The following is an 18943-nucleotide window of genomic DNA, read 5'->3' as shown; positions in this document are numbered from 1 at the left end:
ATTCTGAGGGGGATTGACAAGATGGATTTGAAAGGGTATTTTCTCTTGCGAGAACCTAGAACTCAGGGAGTAAGTTTAAAAATAAGGGGTCTCCTATTTAAGATTGAGATGAGGAGGGATTTATTCTCTGAGGGTCAGCAGTCTATGGAATTCTGTTTCCCCAGAAAGTAGTAGAAGTTGAATAAATTCAACATCTTCATTTCAGCTTCTCTCATGTTTGGCCATTCACACCCTTTATTCTCTCTGTGGACTGCCATTAGCAGCCTTTCCCCTGGCTCCTGTGGCTATGACTCATTTTTCATTCCCTCCCCCTGCAGTATAAATCTCTCTCATTTTTAGCTTTGACAAAGAAACGTCTGGACTCGAAACATCAGCTCTTTTCTCTTCTTACAGATGCTGTCAGACCTGCTGAGATTTTCCAGCATTTTCTCTTTTGGCATAAATTCAAGATTGAGTTAGATAAGATTTTGTTTTATTTTTGTTACATGTATTAGTATACAATGAAAAATATTGTTTCTTGGCGCTGTGCTCACACAGAGCGTAGCATCCGTACAGAAGGAAACAAGAGGGTGCAGAATGTAGTGTAACAGTCATTTTGACTGACAAGGGAGTTAAGGATGGTGAGAGATAGACGGGACAAAATGGCGGAGGTGATAGTGGATGCCTTGGTGGTTATTTTCCAGACGTCGCTGGATTCCGGGGAAGTGCCGGAAGATTGGAAAACGGCTAATGTTACGCCGTTGTTTAAGAAGGGTGCCAGGCAAAAGGCGGGGAATTATAGGCCGGTTAGTTTAACGTCTGTGGTAGGTAAAATGTTAGAATCCGTCATTAAGGAGGAAATTGCGAGGCATCTTGAAGGGAATTGCTTGATAGGGCGGACGCAACACGGTTTCATTAAAGGGAAGTCGTGTCTGACAAATTTACTGGAGTTCTATGAGGATGTGTCTAGGGCAGTGGATAGAGGAGAGCCGGTGGATGTGGTCTTTCTGGATTTTCAGAAGGCGTTTGACAAGGTACCTCACAAGAGGTTATTGCAGAAGGTCAGGGGACATGGAGTTGGGGGTAGGGTGTTAGCGTGGATAGAGGATTGGTTGTCAAATAGAAGGCAGAGAGTGGGGGTCAATGGGTGCTATTCGGATTGGCGGTTGGTGACTAGTGGGGTGCCCCAGGGGTCGGTGCTGGGGCCTCAGCTATTTACCATTTATATAGATGATCTGGAGGAGGGAACCGAGTGCAGGGTGTCGAAATTTGCTGATGACACCAAGATTGGGGGAAAGGCAAATTGTGCGGAGGGTGTGGAGAGTCTGCAGAAGGATCTAGATAGGCTGGGCGAATGGGCCAGGAAATGGCAAATGGAATTTAATGTTGGCAAGTGTGAGGTGGTCCACTTTGGTAGGAAGAATGGTAGGAAGGACTATTACTTACGTGGCGAAAAACTGCAGCAGGCGACGGTGCAGAGGGACCTCGGGGTCCTTGTGCATGAGTCGCAAAAACCCAGCTTGCAGGTGCAGCAGGTGGTCAGGAAGGCGAATGGGATGCTGGCCTTCATAGCGAGGGGGATTGAATATAAAAGTAGGGAGGTCTTGCTGCAGCTGTATAGGGCATTGGTGAGGCCGCAGCTGGAGTACTGTGTGCAGTTTTGGGCGCCGCACCTGCGCAAGGATATTTTGGCCCTGGAGGGAGTGCAGAGGAGGTTTACTAGGCTGATACCGGCGGGATTGAGCTATGAGGAGAGGCTGAATAAACTAGGCTTGTACTCGTTAGAGTTTAGAAGAATGAGGGGAGATCTCATTGAGACGTATAAGATGATGAATGGGATGGATAGGATAGAGGTGGAGAGACTCTTCCCGCTCAAAAAAGACAGTAGGACTAGGGGGCACAGCCTCAAGATAAAGGGGAGGCGGTTTAGAATGGAGTTGAGGAGGAACTTCTTCACTCAAAGGGTGGTGAATCTCTGGAATTCTCTGCCCGTTGAAGTGGTGGAGGCTGCCTCGCTAAATATTTTTAAGAAGCGGGTTGATGGGTTCTTGATAAGAGAGGGGATTAAGGGTTATGGGGAGAGGGCGGGAAAGTGGAACTGAGCCACAACAGATCAGCCATGATCTTATTGAATGGCGGGGCAGGCTCGAAGGGCTGGATGGCCTACTCCTGCTCCTATTTCTTATGTTCTTATGTTAAGGCCACAGTCAAATCAGCCATGATTTTATTGACTGGTGGAACAAATAGTCTACTGCTGCTCCTATATCTTATGAGATTGAGCTACGACATGGAAGGTATCATTTCCATTTTGCAAATGGAAATTTAAAAACTCCTATTTTAATGGCTCTTATTACCACTATCTTTAGTATTGAGCTCTGATGTGGAGACACTAATTGGACTTTTCAGGGACAATCCCATTCTTGTAGCTTTAGATGCCCACTTAGTATAGGTGGCATCTTAGTAGCCAGTCATGATTAGCTAGTTAGTTAAGATACATGGCACACGTGATCAGATCTCTTTCAGACTAGGAACAAGCTCTTGGGGCAAGATCTTTGCTCAGGTTTCTGAACTCTGCAATCAGGTTCAGACCTGAATCCTAGAATCCCTATAGCACAGAAGAGGCCATTTGGCCAATTGAATCTGCACCAGCTTTCTGACAGAGTATCTTGCTCAGGCCCACCCTATCCCTGTAAACCCACACATTCACCATAGCTAAGCAACCTAACCTGCACATCTTTGGACTGTGGGAGGAAAGTGGAGGAAACCCACACAGACACAGGGAGAACGTGCAAACTCCACACACAGTCACCCAAGACAGGAATTGAACACAGGTCACTGGCGTTGAGGCAGCAGGGCTAACCACTGTGCCACTCAAATGTTGCCCATGAAGTTTAAAAGTTTATTTAATAGTCATAAGTAAGGTTTACATTAACACTGCAATGAAGTTACTGTGAAATTCCCCGCAGAATTTGCCATAAGGCAACCCTTCAACCCCAGGAATCAGCTTATGAACCTTCTTCAAACTGCCTCCAATTAGGTAAATCCCATCTTAAGGAGACCAAAATAGTGCACTGCATTTCAGGTGCAGCATCACCAAAGCCATTTACAGTTGCAGTAAGACTTCCCTACATTTATGAACGTACAAATTTAAATGTCTGCATGGCCTCACCTCTCCCTGTCTCTGTAACCCCTTACAATGCTCCCAGGATAACTGCATTCCTCCAGTTCTAGCTATTCCATCCTCTATTTTCATTGCTCTGCCATTTGTGGTTGTTTCTTCAGAAGTCTGGGCCTCAAGTTCTGGAATTCCCTCCCTAAACCCTTCCACCTCCTTTAAAAATGAATTAAAACCTCCCTCTTTGATCAAGTTTTTGGCCACCTGTACCAATATCTCTTTGTGTGGTTTGGTGATAACATTTGCGTTATAATGTTTCCATGAAACTCCTTGGGACAGTTTACATCGTAAGGCTGTATATAAATGCAACTTTTTAAACGTTCTTATTCATTCAGTGGCCATGGGCATCGCTGGCTGTCCAACATTTATTGCCCATCCCTAATTACCTAAGGGCAGTTGAGAGTCAACCACATTGCTGTGGCTCTGGAGTCACATGTAGGCCAGACCAGGTAAGGACGGCAGATTTCCTTCCTTAAAGGACATTAGTAAACCAGGTGGGATTTTCCAACAATTGACGATGGTTTCGTCAGTAGATTCTTAATTCCAGATATTTTTTGTTTGAATTCAAATTCCACCAGCTACCATGGTGGGATTTGAACCCGGGTCCCTGGAACATTAGCTGAGTTTCTGGATTAATACCACTCACCTTCTCTTTATGTTAAGTGGGAATGGGTACAGTTGACCAAATGGTAAATGATTACCAGAAGCCAATATCTATGTGCTCAATAAATGTACTTATTTTGTGGATGAATAAGAACGTTGTGGTTTTGCTTTGTATATTGTAGGTGCACCGGAGAGCAATACCTCACCAGGCAGGGAATTGAAGTATCGGCATGGGCTTTATGGCAGAATCATGTGGCATTGGCAATCATGATGATTATTTTCCTGACAATTGCCTACATGAAACTCCGGTTTATGAAGAAAATGTCATAGGGTTATATATAAAGTGGGCACTGACTGAGTCGCCCAACCCCCCTCCCCCACCACCACCCTCCCCCACCACCACCCTCCCCCACCACCACCCTCCCCCACCACCACCCTTTTTTTCATGATATCCCAGATGATTTTGAAAATTGTGCTCATACACTGTCACTGATTTAATTTTATGTTCGTGTTTTGGTGAACTTTCCCACTGCTGAATGATGGACCACTCTTCACAAGTTGTCAGAGATGCATTCAGCAGTGTGTTTGTCTGGGTATCTATTTGCGTCTGCCAGATGATCCGTGTGTCTGTCCCCATCTGTACGTCTCTGTCCGAGTGGCTCTGTCCATCTTTCGCTGCGCATCTGTCTGTGTATCACCAAGTTGCCTTCAGCTGCAGCATCCTGCCTCAAGGGGATTTAAGCCATTCCTATCAAAGATAAATAAGTGTCTCTTGATCCTGTAAAAGGAGCTGACTTTTGTTTTTGCACATGAAGTTGTTACATTAGTAAGGTTGCCAACTCTTCTTGGACATGTCTGTTAAGTTTTTATTATTTGAAGTTGTGTCCAGCAGCCCTATCCCCTACACTCTCGCCTTTGGCTGCCTGACACATCTGTCCTTAGTGTTCATGATCAATCAGAAAGCAAACAGAATCTTCATTCTCTGATTGGGTATTTCTTGACTGTGAGCCTTTTTTTTTAAACTCCTGATGGTGGAGTATTTTTATAAGCAGCAAACTGCAGTGTTCAAACATTCTCAGGCACTTTTTTTTTAACCCCATTGATTTTTCTCCTGGGATATTTGCTGATTGTCATGTCCTGGATTAATCCTTAATCCCTGGAAACTCCAGGGCAATCCTGGAAGGTTGGCAACCTTCTCGTTAAGCGCGTGTAAACGATCACTGGCGTTCTTGATGCATCTAAGATTCCGGTGCCATTTTGGAATCTTCACATTGCTCTGATATATAAATATATAAACCAGAATAATATTGCTTTCTTTTATTGTTTGAAATGTAAAATACTGTAACTGTTGTAGGAGAATCTCTCCTAAAGAATGTTTTGATTTTGTAATATTAATTACATATTTTTGGGAGAATTATTTTAATAAGATGCCTAATTTGAAGATCACCAAGTTGGATCAGTGCTTGTGGAAGGGAAATAAAACATTCTGTGCAATTTCATGACTTTAGTTGTTGACATCATGGGCGGAATTCTCCCAGAATTTGGCAGAGTGCGATAGCGGGTGGGCAAAGCGGCATTTAGCCCGCTGGTGGCTATGGTGGCTTTTCACGCTATATTGTTAGCAGGTTTCAGAGCCACAGGCAGTTGATGCCCTCCTGACCCATGAGGTGCCATCACTGGCTAAAACGGTACATTAGTGAGCCACCAGGTCCCTGAACGTCGGTGGTCTTTGCCAACATGGGGTCTGGCTCATTGGCAGGAAGGTCAGCCAGGTTATGGCAGGTGCCTCTGAGCGACTGCATTCTGGGGCCCCTCTGGTGACAGCGGAGCAGGTCCTGCTGACCCTTCCTCCTTAGGGTTCTGCTCCTGTCTCTGGAGAGCCAGACGCCTCCTGTTAACATCTTCCTTCTCGGTGTGACAGGAGAATAATCGCCGCTGCCACAGGCTCCGTCTCCATCTTGTGCAAATCACTGCGCAGTGGCTAGCACTGCTGCCTCAGTGCCAGAAACCCGGTTCGATTCCTGGATTGGGTCACTGTCTGTGTGGAGTCTGCACGTTCTCCCCGTGTCTGTGTGGGTTTCCTCTGGGTGCTCTGGTTTCCTTCCACAGTCCAAAGATGTGCGGGTTAGGTGGATTGACCGTGCTAACTTGCTCTTTAGTATCCAAAGCTATGAATCATAGGATCATTATAGTCCAGAAGAAGGCCATTCGGCCCATTGAGTCTGCACTGACCCTTCGACAGAACATCTTACACAACCTGGCCAGCTCCCTGCTGTAACCCCACGTATTTACCCCGCTAAACCCCTCACCTACGCATCCTGGGACGCCAGGATAGGTGTGTGAGGTTACAGGGGTTGGGCCTGGGGGCGGGGGAGATGTCGAGATGCGCGCGCACACACATCTGATGATTCAGAGCACCCATCTCAGTCAGTGTGCCCTTGCTCACTGTCAGTGGGGATGTATGTGCTTGCTCACTTGGCCAGTGGCGTGGGGAAGCCAAAACAGTCAATAAGGAGGTCAGCATGCTAAGGGTGAACTGCTGAGCAGCCATCAGTGGCACTCTCACACATCAGTGGTGATTTAGTGGGCATAATTGGGTGAGCAGACAGACTATAGGAATGTTAATAGATGTATGGCTGAACAGTCTCAGCCGCGAAGGAATGTTCATTACTTACACGCCTCATCATTAGACCTGCCTTAGACAATAATGAGCCTGCAGACTCCCCCAACCTGAACATATGAGTGGATCCACCAGTCCGTGACAGGCCAACCACTGCACCAAACCCTGGATTCTCTTCCTAGTAACAGGTTCCTCCAAGAAATCAGTGGCCTAGCAGCAGAAGGGGTGGCACAGTGGTTAGCACTGCTGCTTCACAGCGCTAGGGACCTGGGTTCAATTCCTGGCTTGGATCACTATCTGTTTGGAGTTTGCACATTTTCTCCATGTCTGCGTGGGTTTCCTCTGCATGCTCTGGTTTCCTCCCACAGTCCACAGTGCTGGTTAGGGTGAACTGGCCGTGCTAAATTCTCCCTCAGTGTACTTGAACAGGTGCTGAAGTGTGGCGACTAGGGGATTTTCACAGTAACTTCATTGCAGTGTTAATGTAAGCCTGCTTATGACACTAAACAAATTTTAACTTTAGAAGAAGGCACCGTCAGGAATGGTCACTTTAAGACTTGGTTGTTTCCGCACCCACCCCCACCCCCCCCGCACCTGTTGGTTGCTGAGTCAGAGGGTCAGCGCTGAGGGAGCGCCGCGCTGTCAGAGGGTCAGCGCTGAGGGAGCGCCGCGCTGTCAGAGGGTCAGTACTGTGGGAGGGCCGCACTGTCAGAAATGTCTTTCAGCTGAGATTTAAATCGAGGCTCCATCTGCCCTGTCATGTAGAGTTCAGTATTGATCCCACTAAGAAAAACATTCTCTGGTCATTTTCTCACTTGTTTTGGGAGCTTGTTGCGTACAAATTGGCTCCCACGTTTCCTGCTTCATGCTAGAAAGCATGTCGTGGCAGGCTTTCTATAAAATGCAAGTCCTCCTTTCCAGTGCAAGACCCACAAGAAATACAGAAACTGTGGAATAAACTCAATATTATTAATCAATTTAATTAGATTCCACCAGTATGTTTTAAGTGTTATAATGATCAATTTCTCCATTTGCCAGTCTCCCATTAAGTTATTAATGAAATAATTGTTGAAACTCATTTTGGTTTTCTGACGTGTCACTGTCAGCTCTTGCCTCGCTTTTTCATTTATCACGTCCAATTCTACCGAGCTTAGTCTTCCCGGTTTGGACAATTATTGATGTTTTAGCCTCAGCAGATTTGATTTTCCACCACACAGAATATTTTTGTGCTAGTTAACTGCTGAATGCTGCAGGGCTGTAAACGCATTTTTGAATGTTATCAATGCTTAGCTTACCTCGGCTACAAAGCTGTAACGCAAATAAAATGTAAATTTGAATCCCCTGCAAGTGTTTGAAAACCTGACACGAGATCAGTAAATGCTGCTTCCCCAGGCCAGCCAGCGTCTGTGGAGAGAAGAGAAGAGGGCGTCTGTCCAAAACGCTGATCCATCAATTCTGCCAACCAGAATGAATCTTAGTGAGCCAGAGCCTGGTTGGGCAGTATGTGGAATTCACCGCAGCTATAACATATGGATCCGCCGACGGCTATTGGAGACATTGATTGGGTTATATCTGATGAGGTTTCCTGAATAATGAAAAGAATACTAAGTTTGCACAGCAGCAAGGTACCAATCCTCCTGATGAGATGGCGGCTGTCTCAGGTTGGTGTCAATGATCAGATGGCATGGTTTGGAAGAAGGGCTGGGAAATTCTACCCAGTGCCCTGGGTCCAATATTTATTCCTTAATATCACGGATCATTTGGGCATTTATCATGTTGCTCTGGTAGAGTGGACCCTTTAAGCGCGTGTTACCTGAGGGTCATGCCAATGGGCCGAAATCTATGGAGTGTCAAGGTAGGAAGCTGAACCAATCGAGTGCGAGGTCACATATCCTGGGTCAGGAGAGACTCAGCAGTTGGAGCCAGGATGGGGAAGTGTACAGTTACATAGTTATTCTGTCTGACCCTGTTTGTAGATATAGTTAATTGTTCATTGGCAATAAAGCCTTTAGTTCTTTAGCCTCAATGAGTTGCCCTCGATTTATTACATTGGCGACGAGGAAAAAATTTCCATGTTCTTGGGGATTGCAGTGTGCAGCTAGATGGAAAGAAAGAGACTGGGGTGTCAGAAATAAGAAGATGCGTGGTACAGACACGTGTTAAAATGTCTTAAATAGGAAATTAGGGCAATTCAACCCCAAAATAGAAAAGTGGGGGCAGTATATTGACAGGCTACGTTGTCTCTTTGAAGCAAGTGAGATAACTTAAGGGAAGTGGAAGGTTATTCTGCTCACAGTTTGTGGCCCACAGACTTGCAACTTAATAAGAAGTGTAACATCACAGTGGACCCAGGTTCAATTCCCGGCTTGAGTCATTGTCTGTGCAGAGTTTGCCCATTCTCCTTGTGTCTGCGTGGGTTTCCTCCGGGTGCTCCAGTTTCCTCCCACAGGCCAAAGATGTGCGGGTTAGGTGGATTGGCCATGCTAAATTGCCCCTTAGTTTCAGGGGGACTAGGTAGGGTAGGTGCATGGGGTTATGGGGATGGAGGCTGGGTGGTATTGTGGTCAGGACAGACTCGATGGGCCAGATGGCCTCCTTCTGCGCTGTATGATTCTATGATCACCTGATGCTCCAGACACCAAATCTTTTGACAGATAGTTGAGCTGATTAAAAATCATTTCAACCCCTGACCATCATTATGTTGAATACAAACCTCATTCAGCTTTGAGAGCCGGGGGGAGGGGGAGAACAGTCTCAGGTTTCGTGGCCACGGTAGGAGGGTTAGCAGCGTATTGCAAATTCAGCCCAGCTTTGGGAGAAATGTTAAGAGACTGTTTGATCTGTGGTATAAACACTCTGTGCAAGTTACTGGCTGAGATCAAAATCCCTCCTGAAAAAGTGGGTAGAGCTGGCCCAGGCCACTGAATGTGTAGAGCAGGGAGTAATGAATTACAAGGTGTTGCCGAATTCGGGGACCTCCTTGTGGCAGTAAACGGCTGTTGTGAAGGTCAACGCAAATGCGGGTACTGAAGAATCCAAGAAATGGCACACAGCATCGAAGACAGAAGCTTGTTTTCAGTGTGGGGGAGAACACCCCAGTAAGCTTGTCGATGTAGGAATTGTGTGTGTTTTGGGTGCAACAGAAACAGTCGTTTACAAGCTGGGTGCAGAGTAAAGCTGCCAGGACAGAATGGGCAAAAAAAAAACTCCTTCAAAGAAACTGGATGAGCAGCCAACAAGGGACTTGAATCATTTAACCTTCACCAGGTCCAACTGAGTAAAGTACCCCCCCCCCCGCCCCCCCCATAGAGACAGCTGTGATGGTAAATGGAATATTTTTTAAAATGGAAGTCAACACGGGCTGCGACTACAGTCATTCTGTTATCTTCAAAAGGTCTCCAACCACTGAGATTGAATGGGTCACTAGCCATACTTCCTACGGGAGAGAGACTGCAGACTTCAGGGGCAGCAACAGTCACTGTCCTACAAGAATGAGACAGCCCAGTTACCTGTCTTGGTAATTAAGGGACATTGACCTTGTTTAATGGGATGCGATTGTCTCAAACTAAATTAGTTAAAGATATTAAATTTGCGAGATGGAATTTTTCAGGAACAGCTATGTAAATATTCTCAGGTTTTCTAAAATTAATTACGACATATAAGAGAAGCTAAAGGTAAAAATATATTTGAATTTGGAACAACGCCAACATTTTTCAGGGCTTGCCCAGTGCCCTCGCCATAAAGGGGTGGCACTGTGGTTAGCACTGCCACCTCACAGCTCCAGGGACCCGAGTTCGATTCCCGGCTTGGGTCACCGTCTGTGTGGAGTTTGCACGTTCTCCCCATGTCTGTGTGGGTTTCCTACGGGTGGTCCGGTTTCCTCCCACACTCCAAAGGTGTGCTGGTTAGGTACATTGTCCATGCCCTTAGTGTATCCGAATAGGTGCTGGAGTGTGGCGACTTGGAGATTTTCACGGTAACTTCACTACAGGTTTAATGTGAGCCTATTGGTGAATTATAAATAAATAAAGTAGTACCCCGGACATTCTCTCTTCCCCATCGGGAAAAAGATACAAAAGTCTGAGGTCACGTTCCAACCAACTCAAGAACAGCTTCTTCCCTGCTGCTGTCAGACTTTTGAATGGACCTACCTCGCATTAAGTTGATCTTTCTCTACACCCTAGCTCTGGCTGTAACACTACATTCTGCACTCTCTCCTTCTCTATGAACGGTATGCTTTGTCTGTACAGCGTGCAAGAAACAATACTTTTCACGATATGTTAATACATGTGACAATAAATCAAATTAAATCAAAATATATTCAATAGAGTTGAAGCTGAGCTCGGAGGACTGGAAGATTTAGGTTCAATTCTCAGAATGGGCAGCACCCAGAATCCCTGCCCTAAAATCAGATCAGCCTGTGAGAATTTGTGGGGACTTATAAATTGACAGGTAATAGAGGAGCTCAAATAGACTGATACCCATTCCAAACACTGAAGACCCCTTCGCCAAACTAGCTGGAGCTTTAAAATATACCGAGTTAGAACTCAGACACACTTACCAGCAATTGGAAGTGGATGAAGACTGAGAGGTTGGTAACCATCAACACTCACCAGGGTTTACACTAGGACACACGTCTGCCTTTGTGGAGTCTCATCAGCCTGTGCCATTTTCCAACATACATGGAAAGTCTATTACAAGGTTTACAAGAGGTTTATCTTGACGATGTTTTATTCACAGGAGCCACAGCAGAAGAACACAGGGAAAATTTGGAGGAAGTTTTGAAATCTTTTAAGGAAGCAGGCATTAGGCTGAAACAGGAGAAATGTACCTTCCAAGCAGACAAAGTTATCTATTTAGGTTTTTGGGTAGATGCAAATGAGTTGAATCACTTGGAAGATAAAGTCAAAGAGATAAAAGAGGTTCCACAGCCAATAAACATCTCTGAATTAAAGTCATTTCTCAAGAATAGTGAACTATTATGGTAGGTTTTTACAAAGTATGTCTGCCACCTTCACCCCATTCCACCAACTGTTAAAGAAATATTATGATGGAGGTGGGGAGAAGAACAGAGTCATTCATAAAAATCAAACAGGCTCTGAAGCCATCAGCACTATTAGTCCACTCTGATTCACCTGATAGAATTCTACAAGATTATGAGGGGCTTGGACAGAGTGGTTAGTCAGAAGCTTTTTCCCAGGGTGAATGAGTCAGTTCCTAGGGGACATAGATTAAAGGTGCGAAGGACAAGGTTTAAAGGAGATGTACGAGGCAAGTTTTTTTACACAGAGGGTGGTGGGTGCCTGGAACTTGCTGCCGAGGGAGGTAGTGGACGTGGATACGGGAGTGACTTTAAGGGGGCATCTGGACAAACACATGACTAGGATGGGAATAGAGGGATATGGTCCATGGAAGGGTAGGGGGTTTTAGTTCAGTTAGGCAGCATGGTCAGTGCAGGCTTGGAGGGACGAAGGGCCTGTTCCTGTGCTGCAATTTTCTTTGATCCAACCAAAAACTTGTTGGTAACATGTGATACATCTCCCTGTGGAGTGGGAGCAGTTTTGTTCCAAAGAATGCCTGATGAAGCAGAAAGACCAATTGCCTTTGCCTTAAAAATGTTGTCTGACACAGAAAACAGCATTTCCAGATAGATAAGAAAAGTCTTGGCTGTCATGTTTGCAGTCCAAAAGTTTCATCAGTACATTTACGGTCAGCATTTTACAACAGTTTCGGACTATTCAGAGAAGATAAGCCAGTCCCACGAAGAGCTTAGATGAGAGTGTAGAAGTGGGCTCACGTATTTGCCATGTACAATTATACTTTTCAGCATTGCCCTGAGACACAGTTAGCAAATGCCGATACACTCAGCAAGTTGTTGTCATTGCCACAGCCAGTGGCATTACCGACGGTTCCACAAGAGATGTGCCAGCATTGCATGAGATAGCATCCTTCCGGTCTCAGAGAAACACATAAGGATGTGGACAGAAAGAGACCCAGTACGGTGAACAAAACAGTAATGCAAACGTTTCTATCTGTGGAAGTTTAGCTTTTGATACGTGTTAACACTGCAAATCTGAAGTTTCAGTGGTCTGCTCCCCTTTCTTGGTGTTTTTTGCTTTTACCATCGAATCATAGAAACCTTACAGTGCAGGAGGCCATTCAGCCCATTGGGTCTGCACTGACCCTCAAAAAGAACATCTATGGGTAGAAGCCAGAGCATCCTGTAGATATCATGCAGACATGGAGAGAACATAGGAACACAGAAACTGGAAGCAGAAGTAGGCCATTTGACCCTTCGAGTCTGCTACCCCATTCATTTTGATCATACCTGATCATCAAATTCAAGATCCTGATCCCTCCCTTCCCCCCTATATCCCATGATCCCTTTAGCCTCAAAAGCTATGTCTAATCTTTTCTTGGAAATGTTTTGGCTTCAACTAGTGAATTCTACACAGTCACCACTTTCTGGGTGAGGAAACTTCTCCTCACCTCAGTTCTAAAAGGTTTACCCCTTATCCTCACACAATGACCCCTAGTTCTGGACTCCCCATCATCGGGAATATTCTTTCTGAATCTACCCTGTCTAACTTTTGAGAGCCCCTCTCACTTTTCTAAACTCCAATGAATATAATCAAAGAACAAAGAATAGTACAGCACCGAAACAGGTCCTTCAGCCCACCAAACCTGCACTTATCACATTGTCGTATTTAGACTTAATGCCTGTATCCCTCCATTCCCTGCCTGTTCATTTGTCTATCCATATACATCTTAAATGTCACTAATGTATCTGCCTCAACCAGCTCACTTGGCAGTGCATTCCAGGCCCCCACCACCTTCTGTGTAAAAAAACTTCTCCCGCGCATCTCCACTAAACCTTTTTCCCCCTTCGCCTTGAACTTGTGCCCCCTTGTGATTGTCATTTCTGCCCTGGGAAAAAGCTTCCAACTGTTCACTTTATCTACACCCCTCATAATTTTATAAGCTATCAGATCACCCTTCAGCCTCTGTCTTTCCAGACAGAACAATCCCAGTTTATTCAATCTTTCCTCAGAGCTAATACCCTCCATGCCAGGGCAACATCCTGGTAAACCTTTTCTGTACTCTCCCCAAAGCCTCCACGTCATTCTGGTAATGTGGCAACCACAACGGGACACAGTACTCCAAATGTGGTCTAACCAACGTTTTGCATGACTAATTTGCCAACTTTTATACTCAATGCCCTGGCCAATGAAAGCAAGCAGGCCATATGCTTTCTTCACTTTTTCCACCTGTGCTGCCACTTTTAAGGATCTGTGGACCTGTACTCCCAAATCTCTCTATGCTCCTGATGGCTCTGCCATTTATTTTATAGCTCCCACCTGAATTGGATCTACCAAAATGAATTATCTCGCATTAAATCCCACCTGCCTTTTCTCCACCCAATTTTCCAGCCTATCAATATCCTGCTGTATTCTCTGACAATCTTCGTCACTATCCACAACTCTGCCAAGCTTACTATTATCTACAAACTTGCTAATCAGACCAGCAATGTTTTCTTCTGTATATAATTACATATATTACTAACAACAGAGGTCCCAGCACTGATCCCTGCAGAATGCACGTGTTAGCGTGGATAGAGGATTGGTTGTCAAATAGGAGGCAGAGAGTGGGGGTCAATGGGTGCTATTTGGATTGGCGGTTGGTGACTAGTGGGGTGCCCCAGGGGTCGGTGCTGGGGCCTCAGCTATTTACCATTTATATAGATGATCTGGAGGAGGGAACCGAGTGCAGGGTGTCGAAATTTGCTGATGACACCAAGATTGGGGGAAAGGCAAATTGTGCGGAGGGTGTGGAGAGTCTGCAGAAGGATCTAGATAGGCTGGGCGAATGGGCCAGGAAATGGCAAATGGAATTTAATGTTGGCAAGTGTGAGGTGGTCCACTTTGGTAGGAAGAATGGTAGGAAGGACTATTACTTACGTGGCGAAAAACTGCAGCAGGCGACGGTGCAGAGGGACCTCGGGGTCCTTGTGCATGAGTCGCAAAAACCCAGCTTGCAGGTGCAGCAGGTGGTCAGGAAGGCAAATGGGATGCTGGCCTTCATAGCGAGGGGGATTGAATATAAAAGTAGGGAGGTCTTGCTGCAGCTGTATAGGGCATTGGTGAGGCCGCAGCTGGAGTACTGTGTGCAGTTTTGGGCGCCGCACCTGCGCAAGGATATTTTGGCCCTGGAGGGAGTGCAGAGGAGGTTTACTAGGCTGATACCGGAGTTGAGGGGATTGAGCTATGAGGAGAGGCTGAATAAACTAGGCTTGTACTCGTTAGAGTTTAGAAGAATGAGGGGAGATCTCATTGAGACGTATAAGATGATGAATGGGATGGATAGGATAGAGGTGGAGAGACTCTTCCCGCTCAAAAAAGACAGTAGGACTAGGGGGCACAGCCTCAAGATAAAGGGGAGGCGGTTTAGAACGGAGTTGAGGAGGAACTTCTTCACTCAAAGGGTGGTGAATCTCTGGAATTCTCTGCCCGTTGAAGTGGTGGAGGCTGCCTCGCTAAATATTTTTAAGAAGCGGGTTGATGGGTTCTTGATAAGAGAGGGGATTAAGGGTTATGGGGAGAGGGCGGGAAAGTGGAACTGAGCCACAACAGATCAGCCATGATCTTATTGAATGGCGGGGCAGGCTCGAAGGGCTAGATGGCCTACTCCTGCTCCTATTTCTTATGTTCTAATGTTCTTATGTACCCTCCGTCTTCTATGGCCAAGGTGTGGAAATGCCGGTGTTAGACTTCTTACTCTTTCTATGGCCAAGCCAGTTTCGAATCCATCAAGCTAGTTCACCCTTGATTTCACGTGATGTAACCTTTTGCATCAGCCTACACGAGGAACCTTGTCGAATGCCTTACAAATACCTATGTAGACAACATCCACGGCCCTTCCCTTGTCAATCATTTTTGTCACCTCCTCAAAAAACTCAATCGAATTAGTGATACATGACCTCACTCGTACAAAACCATGCTGTTGCTAATAAGACCATTCAGTTCCAAATGTGTATAGATCCTATCCCTAAAAATCTTCTCCAACAATTCCACTATCACTAACATCAAGCTCAGTGGCCTATAATCACCCTGGTTATCCTTGCTACCCTTATTAAATAACGGGACAACATTGACTAATCTCCAATCCTCTGGGACCTCATCTGTTGCCAACGAGAAAGCAAAAAATTCTGTTAAGAGGCCCAACAATTTCCTCTCTTGTCTCCCTCAGTATTCCTAACAGACTTATCCAAAGATATGTGGGTAAAGTGGATTGGCCATGATAAATTGCCCCTTAGTGTCAAGGGGGTTAGCAGGGTAAATACATGAGGTTACAGGGATAAGGTCTGGGTGGGCTTGTTGTCAGTTAAACTCGATGGGCCGAGTGGCCTCCTTTTGCACTGCAGAGGTTCTATGATTCCATGACTTAGTCTCTCCTCATATGAAAGATCTATGGTGGCCCACTGGTTAGCACTACTACCTCACAGCGTCAGGGACCAGGATTCGATTCCCAGCTTGGGTCACTGTCTGTGTGCAGTTTGCACATTCTCCCTGGGTCTGCATGGGTACTCTGGTTTCCTCCCACAGTCTGAAAGACATGCTGGTCAGGGTGCACTGACCATGCTAAATTCTCCCTTTGTGTACATGAACAGGCGCTGGACTACGGCAACTGGGGGATTTTCACAGTAACTTCATTGCAGTGTTAATATCAGCCTACTTGTGACAAAAAAAACTTTAACCTGCCGTCCCTGGAAACAGCCAGGTAAACCCTAGCTGTGATGATAATTACCCCTTCCAGTTGATTTGCTAGGGTTAGTTTTTGCAATGGAAGTATGCACACATTCCTCTCGGTAGACCCCATGCAGCTCGCATTCCAAGGTGGTGCCCAGAGAGGCTGCGCGCGCATCAGCACGTGCTGTCCGGCGTCCTTGCGTCCGACGCACGCACGCACCTTTCCCCGCCCCCGGCGGATCCGATTGGTCCTTCCATCAACAATGGCGCGGCCGCCCATTGGTCAGCCGCTCCGCGGCCGGGGCACCGGATGTGGTTCCCGGGCCAGGCTATAAATAGGGGGCGGGCCGGGGCGGGAGCGCAGAGCCGTTTGAAAAGAGAAAGGGAGCGGAGGCTGTAGCAGGACAGGACACGAGGCGATGGTGAGGAGAGCGCCTTAGCGGGCCGTGTCGCATTGGCTAAAATTAACTGTGTCATGCACTTACCCGTTTGTTTTTTTTAATTCGCTAATTTTTTTTTTGCGGCTCTTATTTTCCTGACAGGCTGGCGGTAAAGCGGGTAAAGACTCCGGGAAGGCGAAGACGAAAGCGGTTTCGCGCTCGCAGCGAGCCGGGCTGCAGGTGAGTGGGTGCCCGGAGCTTGGCGCCAGCGGCTGCAGCAGGGGCTGTAGGGTGAAGCCGCCCGCGCGCGCGGGTTTGGAGCAGGCGGGCGGGCACCGCTCACACACTATTGTTTTTACCCCTCCCCCCACTAACGGCTGCGGCGGATTCTCTCCCGGATTGATTTATTGTTTCTCGTCACGGTTTTTTTTGTTCTCTTCCCCCCCTCCCCCCGCAGTTCCCAGTCGGTCGAATCCACCGGCACCTGAAGTCGAGGACCACCAGCCACGGCCGGGTGGGCGCCACGGCGGCCGTTTACAGCGCGGCCATCCTGGAGTACCTGACTGCTGAGGTGAGGAGGGGTAAGGTGGCCTGAGGCCGAGGCTGGTCCGCCGCTGAACGTTCCGGGTGGATAGGTTGGGGGTTGGTCGCAGGATTCCGGGTGAGAATGGGACCCGTCACAGCGTTCCGGGTGATGTTGGTTCCGGGGTGGGTTGCTGCTGTTTTGGGATTTTGACCTTTAGTCCTGGGTAGAGAAGCCTTTTCTTTCTGCATTGGTGAGGCTCCTGCAATGTCCCCCTCCTAGTTCCCTTATAATTACCTTTGGCCAGTTTATTTTCCAGTAAAAGCCTTGAATTTGGATTGTAAAGCTTTATCCACTGACTTTTAGCAGCTTTACCTAACGTCCTTCTAGTTTTTGTTTTAATTGTCCTGCTTCCTGTGGAAGGCTTCCCTATCCTCTCAATCTTGCTTGGATTTTCCTAACTGATCTAAAACTAGGCTTTTCTGGGCTGATGCTGCTTATTCGGGACTATGCCAACCCCTCATCCCTGATCCAACTTTGTCATTTGTGGGACTTGGGTGCCACTGGTTGGCCAGCATTTACTGTCTGTCCCTTGTTTGGTCATGAGTGCTCATTTCAACAGTCACATGAATTAGGAGATTTTTTCATTCCTGATGACTTATCCTGCTTGTGGTGTTATTCAAACCTAGGTCCCCAGATCAGTAGCTTCTGGATTGATAGTCTAGTAATAGGCCATTGGCACCAGGGAAAATGGATGTCGCTTGTTGTATCCTTCAAGAGCTCTTCAACTCTTAGGCTTCTGAACTCAAACTTCCACACTTGGAGCACTAGTTTATGCTTGGTAGTTTTTCAATACTTTATCTCCCTGCCAGGTACTGGAGCTCGCAGGAAATGCTTCCAAAGACTTGAAGGTGAAGCGTATTACCCCTCGCCACTTGCAGCTTGCCATTCGAGGAGATGAAGAATTGGATTCCTTAATCAAAGCTACCATTGCTGGTGGTGGTAAGTGTCTTGTATATTTGGCTGTGCTTATAGCCCACCCCCCCCAATTCCCTCATGTCTCTTTGCTGTGACCTCTGACTTTGCTGTTTTTATTCTCAGGTGTCATTCCTCACATTCACAAATCCCTAATTGGCAAAAAGGGACAACAGAAGACTGTTTGAGGATGGATGCTCCCAACTTTTAGGTTTGTTATCTCAGGACTCCATCTCCAATTAATCAGCTGTAGAATGTTTGGAGAATGTGGCTGAAAAGACACTGGACTTCTGAAAATGTGATTGCATAGAAAAACATTTTTTATCTCAATAGTATTCAGGGGAAGGGGGGTTCTTTTTAAAGTAAATACAATAATCTTGTGCACTGGTCTGGGAAAGCCAAATCTGGGACCATTTCTTCTATGGTGGAACTGTATCTAGTGACCTGGAGTCATTTCCTGGTTACTCTTTTAACAGAGTCCTATTGTAATGTTTTAAATGCAGGATGAGCTCATTGCTTGTATAACTTTATTTTTGGAGTGGATTTAAATCTAGATGGTTGTTCTGACTGTCTACTGGTGGGTAAAGTTTTCAATAAAACGTGTATTAAAATGCCTGTGGCTTGTAATTACTTTGAAGGAGGATTGAACCATTTGCTTGAGCTGCTGAGGCAGTTTGTCCAGCCAGCCCCATCTGGGCTGGGTGGTTCCTGTTTGACTAATAGGTGTCTGATGCAGTGACACATGCTGCAGTGAAGTTGGACAGTACACCTGCCTGCTTTGCCAAGTGTTCTTGACATGACACTTTCCTAGTTTGTATAGGGGAAAGAGATGGCTTGATTTCTGAGCTACTGAATTAGTTGCTGCTGTGTTTCTCCTGACAGCAGCAGTGTTGCAGTTCCTGTCTGACAAGCTATTAGCTTGTTGGGTGCTACCAGCCCTGA

The 18943-nt window shown here is 46.4% G+C and overlaps 2 protein-coding genes across 2 annotated transcripts in view; both read left to right on the top strand.

The window, feature by feature from the left end:
* abcg2a (ATP-binding cassette, sub-family G (WHITE), member 2a) overlaps positions 1-4130 on the top strand; it is a 78578-nt gene extending 74448 nt beyond the window's left edge. The window contains exon 16 of the mRNA XM_080195827.1: positions 3940-4130. Coding sequence (XP_080051953.1) covers positions 3940-4087 — 148 coding nt within the window. The 3' untranslated portion in view covers positions 4088-4130. The remainder of the gene's footprint in view (positions 1-3939) is intronic.
* A 12344-nt stretch (positions 4131-16474) lies between these two features.
* On the top strand, positions 16475-18610 carry LOC145350882 (histone H2A.Z). The gene is made up of 5 exons (XM_080200301.1): positions 16475-16545; positions 16666-16743; positions 16961-17074; positions 17899-18028; positions 18128-18610. The coding sequence occupies exons 1-5, from the start codon at positions 16543-16545 to the stop codon at positions 18187-18189; spliced, it is 387 nt and encodes a 128-aa protein (XP_080056427.1). The 5' UTR covers positions 16475-16542; the 3' UTR covers positions 18190-18610.
* The last annotated feature ends 333 nt before the right edge of the window (positions 18611-18943 follow it).

Source organism: Carcharhinus amblyrhynchos, chromosome 1 (genome assembly GCF_965287045.1).
Source record: "Carcharhinus amblyrhynchos chromosome 1, sCarAmb.v2.hapA, whole genome shotgun sequence".
NCBI classification, from domain to species: Eukaryota; Metazoa; Chordata; class Chondrichthyes; order Carcharhiniformes; family Carcharhinidae; genus Carcharhinus; species Carcharhinus amblyrhynchos.
The sequence above is the reverse complement of the archived record's forward strand: the minus strand, read 5'-3'. Positions and strand labels throughout refer to the sequence as shown.

What these genes read in the sequence shown, in the direction of transcription:
- LOC145350882 (XM_080200301.1), top strand. An exon ending in CGCAGCGAGCCGGGCTGCAG is followed by an intron (nt 16,744 to 16,960) that starts GTGAGTGGGTGC and finishes CTCCCCCCGCAG; the next exon opens with TTCCCAGTCGGTCGAATCCA. An exon ending in TGGAGTACCTGACTGCTGAG is followed by an intron (nt 17,075 to 17,898) that starts GTGAGGAGGGGT and finishes TCTCCCTGCCAG; the next exon opens with GTACTGGAGCTCGCAGGAAA.